Source organism: Salvelinus namaycush, chromosome 24 (genome assembly GCF_016432855.1).
Source record: "Salvelinus namaycush isolate Seneca chromosome 24, SaNama_1.0, whole genome shotgun sequence".
NCBI classification, from domain to species: Eukaryota; Metazoa; Chordata; class Actinopteri; order Salmoniformes; family Salmonidae; genus Salvelinus; species Salvelinus namaycush.
The window spans coordinates 32,787,608-32,807,502 of record NC_052330.1 but is presented as its reverse complement, the minus strand read 5'-3'; the positions used below and the strand labels follow the sequence as shown (position 1 = coordinate 32,807,502).

Genomic DNA, 19,895 nt, shown 5'->3' with positions numbered 1-19,895 from the left:
TGCGGGCAAAGGAGCTGATCGTAGAATACAGGAAACGGAAGGCTGAGTACACCCCCATCTACATCGACAGGGCTGTAGTAGAGCGGGTCGAGAGCTTCAACTTCCTCTGTGTCCACATCACTAAGAATCTATCATGGTCTAAACATACCGACACAGTCGTGAAGAAGGCAGGACAACACCTCTTCCCCCTCAGAAGGCTGAAAAGATTCAGCACGGGTCCTCACATCCTCAAAAGGTTCTACAGATGCACCATTAAGAGCATCCTGACTGGTTGCATCACCGCCTGGTATGGGAACTGCTCGGCATCCGACCGCAAGGCGCTACAGAGGGTAGTGCATACGACCCAGTACATCACTGGAGCCGAGCTCCCTGCCATCCAGGACCTCAGAGAAAGGCCCTAAAAATTGTCAAAGACTCCAGCTACCCAAGTCATAGACTCTTCTCTCTGCTAGCGCAAGGCAAGTCTGGATCTACAGGACCCGGAACTGCTTCCACCCCCAAGCCATAACACTTCTAAATAGTTAGTCTGGGTAGCTATTTGGTTAATTATTTAACTATCTGCATTGACCCTTTTTGAACTAACTTGTTTTGTCTCATCACATACGCTGCTGCTAGTGTTTACTATCTATCACTCTGTTCCTACTGTTTACTATCTATCACTCTGTTCCTACTGTTTACTATCTATCACTCTGTTCCTACTGTTTACTATCTATCACTCTGTTCCTAGTGTTTACTATCTAGCACTCTGTTCCTAGTGTTTACTATCTATCACTCTGTTCCTAGTGTTTACTATCTATCACTCTGTTCCTACTGTTTACTATCTATCACTCTGTTCCTAGTGTTTACTATCTATCACTCTGTTCCTAGTGTTTACTATCTATCACTCTGTTCCTAGTGTTTACTATCTATCACTCTGTTCCTAGTGTTTACTATCTATCACTCTGTTCCTAGTGTTTACTATCTATCACGCTGTTCCTAGTGTTTACTATCTATCACTCTGTTCCTAGTGTTTACTATCTATCACTCTGTTCCTAGTGTTTACTATCTATCACTCTATTCCTAGTGTTTACTATCTATCACTCTGCTGCTACTGTTTACTATCTATCACTCTATTCCTAGTGTTTACTATCTATCACTCTGTTCCTACTGTTTACTATCTATCACTCTGTTCCTAGTGTTTACTATCTATCACTCTGTTCCTAGTGTTTACTATCTATCACTCTGTTCCTAGTGTTTACTATCTATCACTCTGTTCCTAGTGTTTACTATCTATCACTCTGTTCCTAGTGTTTACTATCTATCACTCTGTTCCTAGTGTTTACTATCTATCACTCTGTTCCTAGTGTTTACTATCTATCACTCTGTTCCTAGTGTTTACTATCTATCACTCTGTTCCTACTGTTTACTATCTATCACTCTGTTCCTAGTGTTTACTATCTATCACTCTGTTCCTAGTGTTTACTATCTATCACTCTATTCCTAGTGTTTACTATCTATCACTCTGTTCCTAGTGTTTACTATCTATCACTCTGTTCCTACTGTTTACTATCTATCACTCTGTTCCTACTGTTTACTATCTATCACTCTGTTCCTACTGTTTACTATCTATCACTCTGTTCCTACTGTTTACTATCTATCACTCTGTTCCTAGTGTTTACTATCTAGCACTCTGTTCCTAGTTCTTTTTACGTATCTACACTACCGGTCAAAAGTTTTAAAACACCTACTCATTCAAGGGTTTTTGCAGCAATTCGACCATGAGGCCTGATTCACACAGTCTCCTCTGAACAGTTGATATTGAGATGTGTCTGCTACTTGAACTCTGTGAAGCATTTATTTGGGCTGCAATTTCTGAGGCAATTTCTTTACCTCTGCAGCAGAGGTAACTCTGGGTCTTCCATTCCTGTAGCGGTCCTCATGAGAGCCAGTTTCATCATAGTACTCGATGGTTTTTGCGACTGCACGTTCAAAGTTCTTGACATTTTCTGTGTTGACTGACCTTTAGTCTTAAATTAATGTTGGACTGTCATTTCTCTTTGCTTATTTGAGCTGTTCTTGCCATAATATGGACTTGATCTTTTACCAAATAGGGCTATCTTCTGTATCCCCCCTGCCTTGTCACAACACAACTGAATGGCTCAAATGCATTAAGAAGGAAATCAATTCCACAAATTAACTTTAAGAAAGCACACCTGTTAATTGAAATGCTTTCCAGGTGACTACCTCATGAAGCTGGTTGAGAAAATGCCAAGAGTGTGCAAAGCTGTCATCAAGGGTGACACTTTGAAGAATGTCAAATATAAAATATATTTTGATTTGTTTAACACTTTTTTTGGTTACTACATGGTTCCATATGTGTTATTTCATAGTTTTGATATCTTCACTATTATTCTTGTCACGCTCTGACCTTAGATATCTATGTTTTGTTTATATTTTGGTTAGGTCAGGGTGTGACGAGGGTGGGTACGTTAGTTTTTGTATTGTCTAGGGGTTTTGTATTGTATAGAGTTTTTGTAAGTCTAGGGTTTTGTAGGTCTAGGTGATGTGTATGTTTATGGTGGCTTGATATGGTTCCCAATCAGAGGCAGCTGTTTATCGTTGTCTCTGATTGGGGATCATATTTAGGTAGCCATTTTCCCTTTTGTGTTCGTGGGTTCTTGTCTATGTGTAGTTGCCTGTCAGCACTCGTTTGTATAGCTTCACGTTTCGTTTTGTTATTTTGTTAGTTTGTTCAGTGTTCATTCTTTTAATAAATAATAAGAATGTACGCATACCACGCTGCGCCTTGGTCCGATCCTAACGAACGTGACAATTCTACAATGTAGAAAATAGTAAAAATGAAGAAAAACCCTTGAATGAGTAGGTGTTCTAAAACTTCTGACAGACAGTGCACCTCAATTACCTCGTACCTCTGCACATCGAGTCGGTACTAGTAACCTGTGTATATAGCCAAGTTATCATTACTCATTTTGTATTATTATTATGTATTTTACTTTTCTATTATTTCTCAATTGTCTTTCTCTCTGTATTGTTGGGAAGGGCCTGTAATTAGGCATTTCACTATTAGTCTACACCTGCTGTTTACCAAGCATTTGACAAATAACATTTTATTTGAATGATTTGTTCTCTCTCTCTCTGTCTCTGTCTCTGTCTCTGTCTCTGTCTCTGTCTCTCTCTCTCTCTCTCTCTCTCTCTCTCTCTTTCTGTAGTGCTGCTGGTTACATACACAAGGTTAACATATCAGCTCAGTGTCTAGAAATCTCTAGAAAGCACAAACATTTCATTGATGTGAGAATAATTAAGTATGATCTCATAGGCCTCCCGGGAAAGGACAATAGATATGTCAATTTAATTTCTTGTAGTGCGTACCGTATCTTTGTGAGTGGATGTGTAGATGGGTGTGCCAGAGTGGTGTGTGTTTGTGTGTGCGGTAATGGCCCAACAGCGTGATGGTGTATGGTGACATAGGTCTGTTCTGTGTCCCTCTGTTGGAATTCATCAAAGAGCTGCCACGTACTACTCTACCACTGACCAATCACCTGACTAACTGCCAGCTCTCAGCTCTGTATTAGCAGTGGTGTTTAATAAGTAAAAAATACTTTAAAGTAATACTTAAGTAGTTTTTTGGGGGTATCTGTACTTTACTTTACTATTCATATTTTTGACGACTTTTACTTTTACTTCATTACAATCCAAAAGAAAATAATGTACTTTTTACTCCATACATTTTCCCTGACACCCAAAAGTGCTCGTTACATTTTCAATGCTTAGCAGGACAGGAAAATTCACACACTTATCAAGACAACATGCCTGGTCATCCCTACTGCCTCTGATCTGGTGGACTCACTAAGCACAAAAACTTCCTTTGTAAATTATGTTTGAGTGTTGACATGTGTCCCTGGCTATCCCTGAATTCAAAAAACAAGAAAATGGTGCAGCCTGGTTTGCTTAATATAAGGAATTTGAACTGATTTATACTTTTAATTTTACTATAGATACTCAAGTACATTTTTGCAATGACATTTACTTTTGATACTTAAGTATATTTAAAACCAAATACTTTTAGTTCCTTCAATGCGGAGAAATGCAGGTGTTCCGAGCAGACACAGTGAAGCAGTTCCATGGAGGATGCTGCTCCTTTACTGAGTCAGAAGTCTAAAGTGGATCTCTCCCTTTTCATTGGCTGAAACTTATACTAGGTCCAACAGCTATCTCAACTACCTCCACTACGATTAACTATTGCCCCCCCCCCCAAAAAAACACGTATGGATTGATATTCATAACAATATCACCAGTGGTGATTTCTAGTAATAAACCATTATAAAAGCGTTCTTATGTTCCCGCTAGCCCCCAGGCCGTAGATGTACGTTAGCAGGGCCAGACCTTGTTTGGTTTGGCTCAGGGCTGAGAGGTTAGGTCCAGGTCCACTCCTACACACTCAGAACCGACGTTTTGTTTTCCCTTCATGTTCCTATGACAGGGTTTACACCATACACTTCAAAGAGTTATTTCATCCAGACAGCAATGCACTGCATGGAGAGAGAACCTAGTTACCAGAAATATATCCACCTATCGATGTTGGGTTAGAGCTGACCTGGCCGACGCTGTAAGTTGAGGATTTTGTTCGATTCGATAGCTAATGTGTAATACCAAATTACCAACAATTGTGAAAGCAATGGATAGGCTGTTGAGTGCCTCACTTGCCCTCTCTTTGTCTCCAGTCCATCTCTACAGCTCTCGTTTTTATGGCTTTTTCTGGAAGGGGGGGGGGGCTAACTCAATATAATAACTAAAACCAAATCCAAACTGTGACAACTGATAATGTACCTACATTCATACTGTTTATTGATTGTGTCCAGCTCGCTAACAATCACGTTTATTGACTGTGTCCAGTTCGCTAACAATCACTTTTATTGACTGTGTCCAGTTCGCTAACAATCACTTTTATTGACTGTGTCCAGTTCGCTAACAATCACTTTTATTGACTGTGTCCAGTTCGCTAACAATCACTTTTATTGACTGTGTCCAGTTCGCTAACAATCACTTTTATTGACTGTGTCCAGTTCGCTAACAATCACTTTTATTGACTGTGTCCAGTTCGCTAACAATCACTTTTATTGACTGTGTCCAGTTCGCTAACAATCACTTTTATTGACTGTGTCCAGTTCGCTAACAATCACTTTTATTGACTGTGTCCAGTTCGCTAACAATCACTTTTATTGACTGTGTCCAGTTCGCTAACAATCACTTTTATTGATTGTGTCCAGCTCGCTAACAATCACGTTTATTGACTGTGTCCAGTTCGCTAACAATCACCGAAATGAAAGCTAGATTATTTGTTACTTTTAATTCTTACTTTGTTAGGTATTTTTCTTAACTGCATTGTTGGTTAAGGGCTTGTATGTAAGCATTTCACTGAAAGGTCTACATCTGTTGTACTCGGCACATGTGACAAATAACATTTTGATTTGATTTAGACAGTCAGGGAACATTGAAAATCCCCCAAACTATTGATAGGGGACTATTATTAGCACATTTTCTCGTTGAAGATTGATTTCTGCCTCCGGGGCAAAATTAGTTTGACACCGCTGTCCTAGAGGAATCCATGTCTTCAGTGATTCTGGGTCTGCTTTTCAACTCCTAGAGGAATCCATGTCTTCAGTGATTCTGGGTCTGCGTTTCAACTCCTAGAGGAATCCATGTCTTCAGTGATTCTGGGTCTGCGTTTCAACTCCTAGAGGAATCCATGTCTTCAGTGATTCTGGGTCTGCGTTTCAACTCCTAGAGGAATCCATGTCCTCAGTGATTCTGGGTCTGCGTTTCAACTCCTAGAGGAATCCATGTCCTCAGTGATTCTGGGTCTGCGTTTCAACTCCTAGAGGAATCCATGTCCTCAGTGATCTTGGGTCTGCTTTTTAACTCATAGAGGAATCCATGTCTTCAGTGATCTTGGGTCTCCTTTTTAACTCCTAGAGGAATCCATGTCTTCAGTGATCTTGGGTCTGCTTTTTAACTCATAGAGGAATCCATGTCCTCAGTGATTCTGGGTCTGCTTTTCAACTCCTAGAGGAATCCATGTCCTCAGTGATTCTGGGTCTGCGTTTCAACTCCTAGAGGAATCCATGTCCTCAGTGATCTTGGGTCTGCTTTTTAACTCTAAGATTTGCAGCATGCACAGTTGACCTTACACACTGTAAGGTGGATGAGTGTCTCCAGGGCAGTTATGTAACCCCTGCACACTGACTGAACTAAACCAGCACAAGGAGGCCTCAAGATCTCAACATTACATCCAGGGATTTGGATAAATTAGTACAGAATGCACAACTGGCCGAAATGGGTATATATCTTATCAGTTGTTACAGATATGATAGAGACTCTGGAGGAGGAAGGTACAATGATTTTCTTATGAATGGAGTTCAAACAACTACATGTTGATCTGTACACTTTACATAAATCAGTAAACTGTACATAAATCAGTAAATTGTACATAAATCTGTAAACTTTATGTTGATCTGTAAACTTAATCCTCTATCTTTTCTTCCAGATGGCTTCTGGAGACGCGTCTGAAATCAGTGCCAGGAGATGTCTTCTCCGACCTGGTAAACATATCAAGGATGTGAGTGAATCACAATCAGCACGATCACATTCACCAGCTTCTCGTTAAAGTCCTAAAGCTTTGTATTTAAATTCCTGTGAATCACACAATCATCAGGATGATAGACTTGTTTCTCACTGTTATTCCCTACCTTTGCTCTCTCTCTCCCCTCTCTCTTCTCTTCTCTTCTCTCTCCCCTCTCTCTCTTCTCTCTCCCCCCTCTCTCTTCTCCTCTTCTCTTCTCTCTCCCCCATCTCTCTTCTCTCTCTCCCCCTCTCTCTTCTACTCTTCTCTTCTCTCTCCCCCTTCTTCTCTTCTCTCTCTTCTCTATTCTCTTCTCTTCCCTCTCCCCCCTCTCTCTTCTCTCTTCTTCTCTTCTCTCTCCCCCATCTCTCTTCTCTCCCACCTTCTTCTCTTCTCTCTTCTCTTCTCTTCTCCTCTCTCTTCTCCTCTTCTCTCCTCTCTCTCTCCTCTCTCTCCTTCTCTTCTCTCTCTCCTCTCTCTTCTCCTCTTCTCTTCTCTCTCTTCTCTCTCCCCCTTCTCTCTTCTCCTCTTCTCTTCTCTCTTCTCCTCTCTTCTCTCTCCCCATCTCTCTTCTCTCCCCCTCTCTCTCTTCTCCTCTTCTCTTTCTCTCACCCCCTCTCTCTTCTCTTTCTCTCCCCCCTCTCTCTTCTCTCTCTCCCCTCTCTCTCTTCTCCCCTCCTCTTTCTCTCCCCCATCTCTTCTCTCCTCTTCTCTTTCTCTCCCCCTATCTCTTCCTTCTTCTCCTCTTATCTCCTCTTCTTCTCTTTCTCTCTCTAGTTCTCTTCTCTCTTCCCCCCCTCTCTCGCTTCTCTCCCCCACCTCTCTCTTCTCTCTTCCCCACCTCTCTCTCTTCTCTCTCTCGCTCCTCTCTTCCCCTCTCTCTCTTCTGTTTTCACCACTCTATCTCTCTCTCCTCACTTCCCCCTCTCTCTTCTTTCTCTCTTCCCCTCTTTCCTGTCTTCCCCCTCTCTCTTCTCTCTCTCTTCCCCTCTTTCCTCTCTTCCCTACTCTCTCTATCACTCTCTTTTCTCTTCCTTCTCTCTATCGCTCTCTCCTCTCTCACTCTCTTCTCTCTTCCCCCCTCTCTCTCGCCTCTTTCCTTTTTCATCATCAGTATGATCACATGTTTCTTGTTAGCCACAAAGCTCTATAAAGCTATATTTAAATTCCAGCGACTTACTAAACCACCTGTTGCATGTCTCTTATTCTCCAAAGAGGGGGAAAAACATCAGATCCAAGCCTCCCTCCCTCCCTCCCTCCCTCCCTCCCTCCCTCCCTCCCTCCCTCCGTCCGTCCGTCCGTCCGTCCGTCCGTCCGTCCGTCCGTCCGTCTGTCTGTCTGTGTCTGTGTGCTAATCACAGTTAATGCCATCCTAGAATAGGAATGTGGGCATTCCCACCGCAAGGGCCTAGGCATCCCCAAGGTATTCCAGTAGATCTGTTCTATGGATTGGTGCTTTTTTAGGATTTTTGTTTTTGGTCAAAAAAGACTGTAAAATCAACAGAAATTCAGCTGAAAATAATTTTGGACATCTGTTCCCAAGTATGAAACAAAATAAAAATAATAGACCGTGTCTGAATTTAATCAAAGTATGTATTTGAAAATAACAATCATTTCAATCTCTTTTTTTGGGCTTAGTTGTGGTCAATTTGCAGTGTACACATTTTTATCATTACAGTATGTTCCCGGCCGCGACTGAATCTAGTTGCCTACCCCTGGTTTAGTTGATGTGGTAAAATATACACTAGGTACATAAAGGTGGAAAGGGCTATCACCAAGCTAAAACGCTTAAACGCAAGATGGAAATGAGAAACCAAGTAATTTTTTTAAACACTTATTCTGAAAATAAACATTCTGCCAAGCCTTGATCTCAGCCTGTGAGGCCAATGGCAATGTCCAAGTCAGCTACGAGGAAAGAGAGAGAAAGCAAAGAGATTATTATTGTCTTCTGCCTCAGCCAGTACATAGCAACCCGGTGCTTCTATATTGGCAAATAGGATACTGTAATTGAGACACTTTTTAACCTGTAATCAGTTTTTGAGATCAACCCCCTTAATTAGGGAGCAGTGAAATATCATTAATTAGCTACTATCTACTATAGTCTACTGAACTTTAAATACCAAGCCTGCTTTCTCACAGTGAACAGACTCATGGGTAGTTGAGTAGATTGGACATGTGTGACCATTAGAATGGAGTCCACAGACAGTAGGTTGGACATGTGTGACCATTAGAATGGAGTCCACAGACAGTAGATTGGACATGTGTGACCATTAGAATGGAGTCCACAGACAGTAGATTGGACATGTGTGACCATTAGAATGGAGTCCACAGACAGTAGATTGGACATGTGTGACCATTAGAATGGAGTCCACAGACAGTAGATTGGACATGTGTGACCATTAGAATGGAGTCCACAGACAGTAGATTGGACATGTGTGACCATTAGAATGGAGTCCACAGACAGTAGATTGGACATGTGTGACCATTAGAATGGAGTCCACAGACAGTAGATTGGACATGTGTGACCATTAGAATGGAGTCCACAGACAGTAGATTGGACATGTGTGACCATTAGAATGGAGTCCACAGACAGTAGATTGGACATGTGTGACCATTAGAATGGAGTCCACAGACAGTAGATTGGACATGTGTGACCATTAGAATGGAGTCCACAGACAGTAGATTGGACATGTGTGACCATTAGAATGGAGTCCACAGACAGTAGATTGGACATGTGTGACCATTAGAATGGAGTCCACAGACAGTAGATTGGACATGTGTGACCATTAGAATGGAGTCCACAGACAGTAGATTGGACATGTGTGACCATTAGAATGGAGTCCACAGACAGTAGATTGGACATGTGTGACCATTAGAATGGAGTCCGCAGACAGTAGATTGGACATGTGTGACCATTAGAATGGAGTCCGCAGACAGTAGATTGGACATGTGTGACCATGAGAATGGAGTCCACAGACAGTAGATTGGACATGTGTGACCATGAGAATGGAGTCCACAGACAGTAGATTGGACATGTGTGACCATGAGAATGGAGTCCACAGACAGTAGATTGGACATGTGTGACCATTAGAATGGAGTCCACAGACAGTAGATTGGACATGTGTGACCATTAGAATGGAGTCCACAGACAGTAGATTGGACATGTGTGACCATTAGAATGGAGTCCACAGACAGTAGATTGGACATGTGTGACCATTAGAATGGAGTCCACAGACAGTAGATTGGACATGTGTGACCATTAGAATGGAGTCCACAGACAGTAGATTGGACATGTGTGACCATTAGAATGGAGTCCACAGACAGTAGATTGGACATGTGTGACCATTAGAATGGAGTCCACAGACAGTAGATTGGACATGTGTGACCATGAGAATGGAGTCCACAGACAGTAGATTGGACATGTGTGACCATGAGAATGGAGTCCACAGACAGTAGATTGGACATGTGTGACCATTAGAATGGAGTCCACAGACAGTAGATTGGACATGTGTGACCGTTAGAATGGAGTCCACAGACAGTAGATTGGACATGTGTGACCGTTAGAATGGAGTCCACAGACAGTAGATTGGACATGTGTGACCATTAGAATGGAGTCCACAGACAGTAGATTAGACATGTGTGACCATTAGAATGGAGTCCACAGACAGTAGATTGGACATGTGTGACCATTAGAATGGAGTCCACAGACAGTAGATTGGACATGTGTGACCATTAGAATGGAGTCCACAGACAGTAGATTGGACATGTGTGACCATTAGAATGGAGTCCACAGACAGTAGATTGGACATGTGTGACCATTAGAATGGAGTCCACAGACAGTAGATTGGACATGTGTGACCATGAGAATGGAGTCCACAGACAGTAGATTGGACATGTGTGACCATTAGAAGGGAGTCCACAGACAGTAGATTGGCCGTATTGAAGTATTGTTGTTTTTTTCAGATATATATCAGTGGATCTGACGCTGAAGAGGCTGGAGAGGCATTCATTTTATAACCTGAAGAAAATCACCCACATGTGAGTGACTTACTAATATAATATAGACCATTTAGCAGATGCTTTGGTCCAAAGTGCCTAAAGTTGTGCGTGCATACATTTTTACGTATTGGTTGCCCCAGGAAACGAACACACATTCCTGGCGTTGCGAGCACCATGTTCTACCAACTGAGTCATACAGGACCACAATTACTATCTGGTAAATTCTCTTGACTTCCATTACTAGCTATAACATGAAGCGTATTTCCCCTTGACAAAATAGCAGTTTGTAGGCATTTGAGTATAGTTGTGTCAACTAAATTATTATTAAGTAACTGGTTCCACAGACTTGTTTTAGTTTACGCAACTTTTCAGTCAAAGTATTACCAGAACTTTACATTTTTAGTTGTCACAAACTTAAAAGGATGTGTTCGCTTTATTAGGCTCATGTTCATTGAACTAGAAAGTATTATTTATGGCATTTTACCTAAAAATAACTCTATGGAACTAATTACACACACAGCACTTTTAACATACATTGTTTTTAACTTACAGCTTGACATACATGATTACATTGTGCATGTTAATTTATACAGTTATTATTATTATTTGTACTCACAATCTCTTGATTGATGTCGTTCTGATCTTGCTGCTACGCCACCATGTCTGTGTTTATTATCAATTCATCTGACAAAACTCACATCATTGCATTGATTTATTTATTTAAGCAATTTTAGGTTTTTCTGTATAATTGTCTAATGTTGGCAGGAAATATTACTCTGCTTTAATGTTACTCCTTCATAAATCAAATAGTTTTGACTACTTTTAACAGATTTATTTCGAAGTGCAAAGTGTAGCAATACGGCTGAAATTATTTATTGAGACTGACATGGTGGCATAGCAGGAAGATTAGAACGCTGTGAACCAAGAGGTTGTGAGTTCAAATCCCAGGTGAGGACATGTTGAATACTAATTACTGTATTAATGAACATGCACAATGTCAATGTGTGTCAAATATGTAGGTGGAACTCTTTGTATGTTAAAAGCAGTATGTGTTTAACTAGTTTCACAGATATTTTTAGGGGGTAAAATGCCCAAATAATAGTTTCTAGTTGAATGAACATATCAGACAAATTGAGCAAAAACAAGTTTGAGCCAACACATTGTTTTAATTCAGGTAACACTGACCGAAAAGTTGAGTAAGAAAAGGATGTGGAACCAGTTACTTTAAACTTCCTGGCATTGACAATGTCACGGATCCCTCCGGAACTTGCGCACACCTGGTCCCCATTCCAACTGATTGTATTTGTATAAATGTGCCCTTTTCACCATTGGGCTGTCAGTTATTGTTACAATGTCCGTTGGTCGTGTGAGTACCTGTGCTATGTTTTGGCTTTCGTGCCATTGTGGAGTGCCAGAAGATTACGGGTCTCGTCCCGTGTGATAATCATTGTGCGCTTGTGTTATTTATTCGAGGTACTCCTTGCTCTTTTGTTTGGGTTTCAACCCTGTGTTTTGTATACGTGTTTGTTTGGTCTTCGTCCCCGTGCCTTTACATGGAACGCTGTCATTTGGGAAAATAAAAACCCCTATTACGCATTCCTGCACCTGTCGCCCGATCCCTTCATACCAGCATGACAGACAACTTAGATGGAAAGCTACTGAGGATGGTAGCTGACTCTATAGCCACTCCTATATGTGATATCTTTAATCTGAGCCTAGAGGAAAGTATTTGTCCTCAGGCCTGGAGGGAAGCCAAAGTTATTCCGCTACCCAAGAGATGTAAAACAGCCTTTACTGGTTCTAACAGCAGACCTATAAGCTTGCTGCCAGCTCATAGAAAACAGTTGGAAATAATTGTGTTTGAGTAAATACAATACTATTTCTCTGTAAACAAATTAACAATTTGATATTAAGCCTTTGTCATATTGTGGATTCAGAGCTATATCTAATAGAACTCAAATGGTTTTCTTTAATGGAAACTTCTCTAATGTTAAACATGTAAAGTGTGGTGTACCGCAGGGCAGCTCTGTAGGCCCTCTACTCTTTTCTATTTTTACAAATGACCTGCCTCTGGCATTAAACAAAGCATGTGTGTCCAAGTATGCTGATGATTCAACCATATATACATCAGCAACCACAGCTAATGAAGTCACTGAAACCCTTAACAAATAGTTGCAGTCTGTTTTGGAATGGGTGGCCATTAATAAACGGGTCCTAAAAATATCTCAAACTAAGAGCATTGTATTTGGTACAAATCATTCCTTAAGTTCTAGACCTCAGCTGAATCTGGTAAAAAATGGTGTGGCTGTTGAACAAGTTGAAGAGACTAAATTACGTGGTGTTACCTTAGATTGTAAACTGTAATGGTAAAAACAAATAGATTCAATGGATGTAAAGATGGGGAGAGGTCTGTCTTTAAAAAAAGAGATTCTCTGCTTTTTTGACACCACATTCCAAAAAGCAAGTCCTGCAGGCTCTAGTTTGAGTCTTTTCTTGATTATTGTCCAGTCGTGTGGTCGAGTGCTGCAAGGAAAGATACAGCTTTCCCAGAACAGAGCAGCACGTCTTGCTCTAAATTGCTCTAAGTGTATAATCAGGGGGCTGATATACACTTACCGGTTTGATCGGTAGTGTAAGGAGGGCTGATATACACTTACCGGTTTGATCGGTAGTGTAAGGAGGGCTGATATACACTTACCGGTTTGATCGGTAGTGTAAGGAGGGCTGATATACACTTACCGGTTTGATCGGTAGTGTAAGGAGGGCTGATATACACTTACCGGTTTGATCGGTAGTGTAAGGAGGGCTGATATACACTTACCGGTTTGATCGGTAGTGTAAGGAGGGCTGATATAAATACTATGCAGCCAGTCTCTCTTGGCTATGAGTTGAGGAGAGACTGGCTGCATCACTTATTTTTAAAAGAAACATGAATGTGTTGAAAATCCCAAAAGGTTTGCATACTCAACTTACACAAAGCTCTGACAGACACATTTACCCCCACCAGACATGTCACCAGGGGTCTTTTCACAGTCCCCAAATCCAGAACAAATTCAAGAAAGCGTACAGTATTATATAGACCCATTATTGCATGGAACTGTTCCATCTCATATTGCTCAAATGAACAGCAAACCTGGTTTCAACACCTCTCCCCTATTCGACCTAGATAGTTTGTGTATGTATTGGAATTGATGTTGGCTAAGTGTCCCTTTTTTGTAAAAAAAAAAAACGAACATTTTCAATTGATGTAGGTCTGGACTTGAGCTGTTCTTGTCTATTAATGTTCTGTATTATGTCATGTTTTGTTTGGACCCCAGGAAGAGTAGCTGCTGCTTTTGCTGCAGCTAATAAGGATCGTAATAAAATACCAATACTTAACCATATTTAGGTGAAACAACTAGATTTTTGTTTACAGTGCATCATCAACAGACATTCTAACTGTTACCCAACAGCGTTTCCATAACCAGTTTGTGGTTGACAACAACATTTCATAAGGTCTGAAGATTGTCACTTTGCCATCCCATGTTACTCTAGAGAAGCATATTAGCTAAGTGGCTTTTGATGTAATGACGTCAGAGAGAATAATTGAGAGATACTGTATAAACAGTATCTGTCTCCCATCCATCATTGCTAGGTCTGGGTCTAATCAGACAGAGATAATAACATGTTAGGGGAGAGGGCAAGCTAAAAGTCAATATTTTGGTTTTCCTGTCCATACCTTAGCTGCTGTATTTGCATCTCATAAAGACCCAGAGGAAAGCGGGAGAGAGCTTAAGGGCTCCTAGGCATGCAAATGAGACTGGCTTGCAAATTAATACACAGTCCTGGTCATCTCTAGCTCCCCATCTTTATCTTATAGGTTATCTCTATAGTCTCATCTTTTAGATGAGATGTGATTGTTTGTCCCCTCTGTGATAGGCTCTCTTTGTGGCCAATCCCTGTCCTGGATTTAGTATTACACAAATCTCCAGCTCTGAGACACCTCGTGCTCCTGAGAAGATTGAGCCCCTAGCCAGTTATTTGAATTGGATCTCCAGGGTCTGTTCAGAGCTGGTTGGTCCAGTGGTTGTGCCACACCACATAATAATGGCATCTCTTTCCGTTTCCTCCAGGGGTCAGAAACAAATTAATGTTGGGCTTCCTGTCAGCTGCTTGTGGCCAGTGGAGGGTGGCAACTGTTAGGGGCCGGGGGACCAAGGGTAGGGGGACAGGGGAGAGGTAGGGTGGAGGGCAAGGGGTTGGGGGGGACCAAAGGGCTGGGGAGAGGTAGGGTGGAGAGCAAGGGGCTGGGGGGGACCAAGGGGCTGGGGAGAGGTAGGGTAGAGGGCAAGGGGCTGGGGGGGACCAAGGGGCTGGGGGGGACCAAGGGGCTGGGGGGGACCAAGGGGCTGGGGAGAGGTAGGGTTGAGGGCAAGGGGCTGGGGAGAGGTAGGGTTGAGGGTGGAGGGATGGGGTGTAGAGAGTAGTGTGGAGGATGGGATGGGGTGGAAGGAAATGGTTCATTGAACAAAGGCATGCAAACCTTGGGGCTGAAATCAGGGGGGAGCAGGTTGAGTGTGGTGAGTGGGCGGTGGTTCACTGCACATTGCACACACACTGGGTCAGACATAGGGCTCCCAGTGGTCAGAACACGTTGGCCAGGGTGCTGTGTGGTTATCCAGGTGTGTGAAGGAGGGCCAGGATCGCACGTTATTCCCCAGCGTTCCTCCACACCGCATGGGTTAGACAAGCAAAGAGGAGAGCCCCTCTCCTGGCCCTCTCTGGCGCACAAGGGTTAACACAGTAAGGAGACATTAATTGAACCTTGACTTCTGGAGTTAGATGTATGTGGAGATTTGGAAGATTTTACTCCTGGTCTTTCCCACAAACAGACATGTACCTTGCCCTGTTCTGTCAGCACTCAGCAGGTTTAAGCCACACAGGGATGTAATCGGTATCCCTGCGTTAAGGTGTGTGCATGCGCGTGAACCTAAAGCACGGTCCTGACCTTTAGACAACATGAAGGGAAGTTGTGATGGACTGTTGGGAATTAATCAAACCCTTGTATCAACTAAATGTATGTCATATACAGTATGTTCTGTGATGCAAAGGTATGCTAAATTACTGAGCAACGCAAAGAATGTATTAGCACTTAAAGGGATACTTCAGGATTTCATCTACTTTCCCAGAGTCAGATGAACTTGTGGAAACCATTTTTATGTTTCTGTGTCCAGTATGAAGGAAATTAGAGGTAGTTTTGAGAGCCAATACTAGCTAGCATTTGTGCAATGGCTAGACGTCTATGGGTATCTTGCTAGCGTTAGCACAACTACCTCTAACTTATTTCTTACTGGACACAGAGACATAAAAATGGTATCCTAAAAAATGGTATCCACAAGTTCATCTGACTCTTTGCCAAAATCCCAAAGTATCCCTGTATTCCTAAAATACACAGAAATACATCTCAAATTGGAAAACATTATGTTTACCTTGTCGTTCACTTACAAGTGTGTGTGTGTAGCTGCCCCTTTCCTGCAGTCAAATGATCTAGTGGCCTCATGGGTGGAATGTTACAAGCATTTCGCTACACACACAATAACATCGGCTAAATATGTGTATGTGCCCAATAATATTTGATTCATTAATAGTTTTCATAATTAATAAACATTTATTTATTTTACGCTGAAAACCTGGTAACAAATGTTTTTTATATTTTTTATTCTTCTTTGATGTATATAAAGTGTAATATTGGGACACAAACTGAAAATGTAATACATTTCAACTCTATATCTGACATGGTTCAGGTGTCTTCTTTTTTTTAAGCTCATAACCATGTGTGTGAGGTGTATACTTTTGTTTCACAGTAGATTTGTTTAAGACTACCAAGAAACACTCTGTGTGACCCTGATTTAGCCCACTGCAGTAAAAGGTTAAGCATTTTGTCTTCTCCATTTCAGAGAGATCCGGAATGCGAGGAGACTGTCATACATAGATCCAGAAGCATTTAAAAACCTTCCAAACCTGAAATACCTGTGAGCACTTTTAGACATCATATACAATGTATTAAAAGCATCATTCTGACAGCATTGAAAACGCTATTGTGAGTCCTCCTAACCACTGACAATGCTACTTTAACACAAGATGCAAGAGATGAGATTTGTCTTGAAATATTTGGCTTGGACAAGGGACCCATAATTGATCAATTATATATATTTAAGTCTTTTTTCTTCGGGTCCTTCTAGGGGTATTTTCAATACTGGCCTCACCATCTTCCCTGATCTCACCAACATTCACTCAGATGACATGAACTTCATACTGTAAGAAAACTAGTAGGCAGAACTTTTGTTATTTGTCACTCAGGTCTTACAAATCTATTACAATCCACCGACCATAGTATTCTATATATAAAATCCCATACTCAAAACCTCCTTTCTTCAGTAGTAGGGAGGGTTTTCCAACCCAATATGCCTTGGTTAGTCTAGTGTCAATGGTTACTATAGTGCCAGGAGATGTACTTAGCTATTTCCCACTCTGACGAGGTTTTCTATATTTGAGACGCCACCTCATTTCCTCTTGTTTCTCCTCACAGTGAGATCACTGATCATCCTTACATCTCTGAGATCCCAGCCAACTCATTCCACGGTATTACCAACCAAGTGCTGACAGTGTGAGTACACAGCCTTAGCTCTAGTGTTTCACTGGTGTTGTCACTATAAGGGATAGGCCATTACATTACCCTCACTTGCAGTCTCAGAGTGTGATGTGGCCAGCCCAGAGAGGGTTTCCCTAACGTCTACCGGCGAGAAACTACCATTACATTAGATGCCAAAGCTGTGGGCACATTGGTCACATTGGAAAAGAGATACAGGAGACCACAAGCTCATTCAGCTAAGTAGTTAGGTTTTGAAGGGGAGAAAATAATATCGAAAATGTTGTAGTGATTTTGGTCACTAAATTGCATACACAGGCAAATCCCTCAGCACAAAAGTATGCATGTTGTTCACCACCTACTGCAGCATTGACATGACTGATTTTAATATGACCTGTACAACCAGAAACAGATTGAAAGTTAGTCAGTGGGTTGGTGCCTAATAACTCATAATTACCCAGTGATTACTTCAGTAAAAATGTCACCTTTATGAATGTTTTCTAATGTTGTTATTCTCTTACAGGATGCTGTACAGTAACGGCTTCACAGACATCCAACATCATGCTTTCAACGGGACCAAACTGAATGCTGTGTAAGTCATTTAGCTTATATCATTAACACAGTAGAATATAATGGAATAGACTATGGAATGGAATTGAATATAGAATATAGAATATAGAATATAGAATAGCCCCAGTCAGTATTAGATAGAACGTTGCAGCCCTGCCTGCCTGTGGGGGAAAACAACCTGTTGTTTCCTAGGTTACCCCATTGGCTCACAGTAAATACTTGACCATGCAGTTTTATTGATGTCTGCTTGTTTTAGCCAGTTACAAATCTAATTTAATAAACGTACAACATGTCTAAAGATGACTTTTCAACATTGCCTGCTCCAGAGTGTTCTCACTGCTTAGAAAAAACATAATATTGTAGGGCTTCCATCATGCCCCTTTTCATGACGGTGCTAGCAGCCAGGTGAATGAATGAGGGCTAGCTAGTTACCGACCAGAACATTAAGCTAGCCAAGACCAACAATGCAAACAAATGGACTATACAGCTAGAAGTAGTGAGTGGAGTTACAAACGGATGATACTAAACAAGTTAAATGCAATACCTATGATAAAATGTTTTCCACACATAAATAGCTAATGTGTAGCCTACTTGGACATCCGGCTCCCCACATTTCCCACTCCCCCACATCGAATATCCTGAAGCCACAGGGCTCTTCTCGCAGGGTCTATTTCCCTACATGGGAGCATTGGGAACCTTTCCTGTAGGTCTGGATTTTTGACCTGGTTACAAATACCTTAAACAACACAGCAGCTTTTTGTCTTGTTATCTCTGTGTAACAAAATTATGTTACTTAATATTTTGACTTGAGTAAACCATTTTTGATGTCTGGCATGTGTATTTCCTTACTCATAATTACACTTACCCTACACAAGCAGTAGGATCACTGCTACATCTGAACTAGTTCTCTCAGATCACGGCTACATCTGAACTAGTTCTCTCAGATCACGGCTACATCTGAACTAGTTCTCTCAGATCACTGCTACATCTGAACTAGTTCTCTCAGATCACGGCTACATCTGAACTAGTTCTCTCAGATCACGGCTACATCTGAACTAGTTCTCTCAGATCACGGCTACATCTGAACTAGTTCTCTCAGATCACGGCTACATCTGAACTAGTTCTCTCAGATCACTGCTACATCTGAACTAGTTCTCTCAGATCACGGCTACACCTGAACTAGTTCTCTCAGATCAATGCTACATCTGAACTAGTTCTCTCAGATCACGGCTACACCTGAACTAGTTCTCTCAGATCACTGCTACATCTGAACTAGTTCTCTCAGATCAATGCTACATCTGAACTAGTTCTCTCAGATCACTGCTACATCTGAACTAGTTCTCTCAGATCACGGGTACATCTGAACTAGTTCTCTCAGATCACGGCTACACCTGAACTAGTTCTCTCAGATCACTGCTACATCTGAACTAGTTCTCTCAGATCACTGCTACATCTGAACTAGTTCTCTCAGATCACGGCTACATCTGAACTAGTTCTGTCAGATCACGGGTACATCTGAACTAGTTCTCTCAGATCAATGCTACATCTGAACTAGTTCTCTCAGATCAATACTACATCTGAACTAGTTCTCTCAGATCAATGCTACATCTGAACTAGTTCTCTCAGATCACGGCTACATCTGAACTCGTTCTCTCAGATCACGGCTACATCTGAACTCGTTCTCTCAGATCACGGGTACACCTGAACTAGTTCTCTCAGACGTGCTTAGAGAGAGATTAACCCCAGCCTTGATTAGGAAGCTCTAGTTCTCATGGGATAAATAGGATATTTTAGGAGGGTGATTTCAGGAAGTCCGCATCAAAGCATCAAATGACCTCTATTTCCCTAGCCTGGGTACCAGTCTCTTTAGAACAGGGGTGTCAAACACATTCCACGGAGGGCCTAGTGTCTGCAGGTTTTTTCGTTTTTTCGTTTCAATTATTAATTAGTGACCTTAATTCATCAACCAAGTACAAGGGAGGAGACACCCGCAGACACTCAGCCTTCTGTGGAATAAGTTTGACACCTGTGCTTTAGATAATCCACTCCATGTACTCCTGTGCCAAAGATACTGTCCTT

General features: G+C 41.6%; 1 protein-coding gene across 1 annotated transcript in view; it reads left to right on the top strand.

Moving 5' to 3' along the window:
• Window positions 1-19,895, top strand: part of LOC120019398 (thyrotropin receptor-like) — a 43,018-nt gene that overhangs the window by 3,887 nt on the left and 19,236 nt on the right. Inside the window, exons 2-7 of the mRNA XM_038962687.1 lie at window positions 6,545-6,616; window positions 10,583-10,657; window positions 16,555-16,629; window positions 16,840-16,914; window positions 17,187-17,264; window positions 17,770-17,838. Coding sequence (XP_038818615.1) covers window positions 6,545-6,616; window positions 10,583-10,657; window positions 16,555-16,629; window positions 16,840-16,914; window positions 17,187-17,264; window positions 17,770-17,838 — 444 coding nt within the window. The remainder of the gene's footprint in view (window positions 1-6,544; window positions 6,617-10,582; window positions 10,658-16,554; window positions 16,630-16,839; window positions 16,915-17,186; window positions 17,265-17,769; window positions 17,839-19,895) is intronic.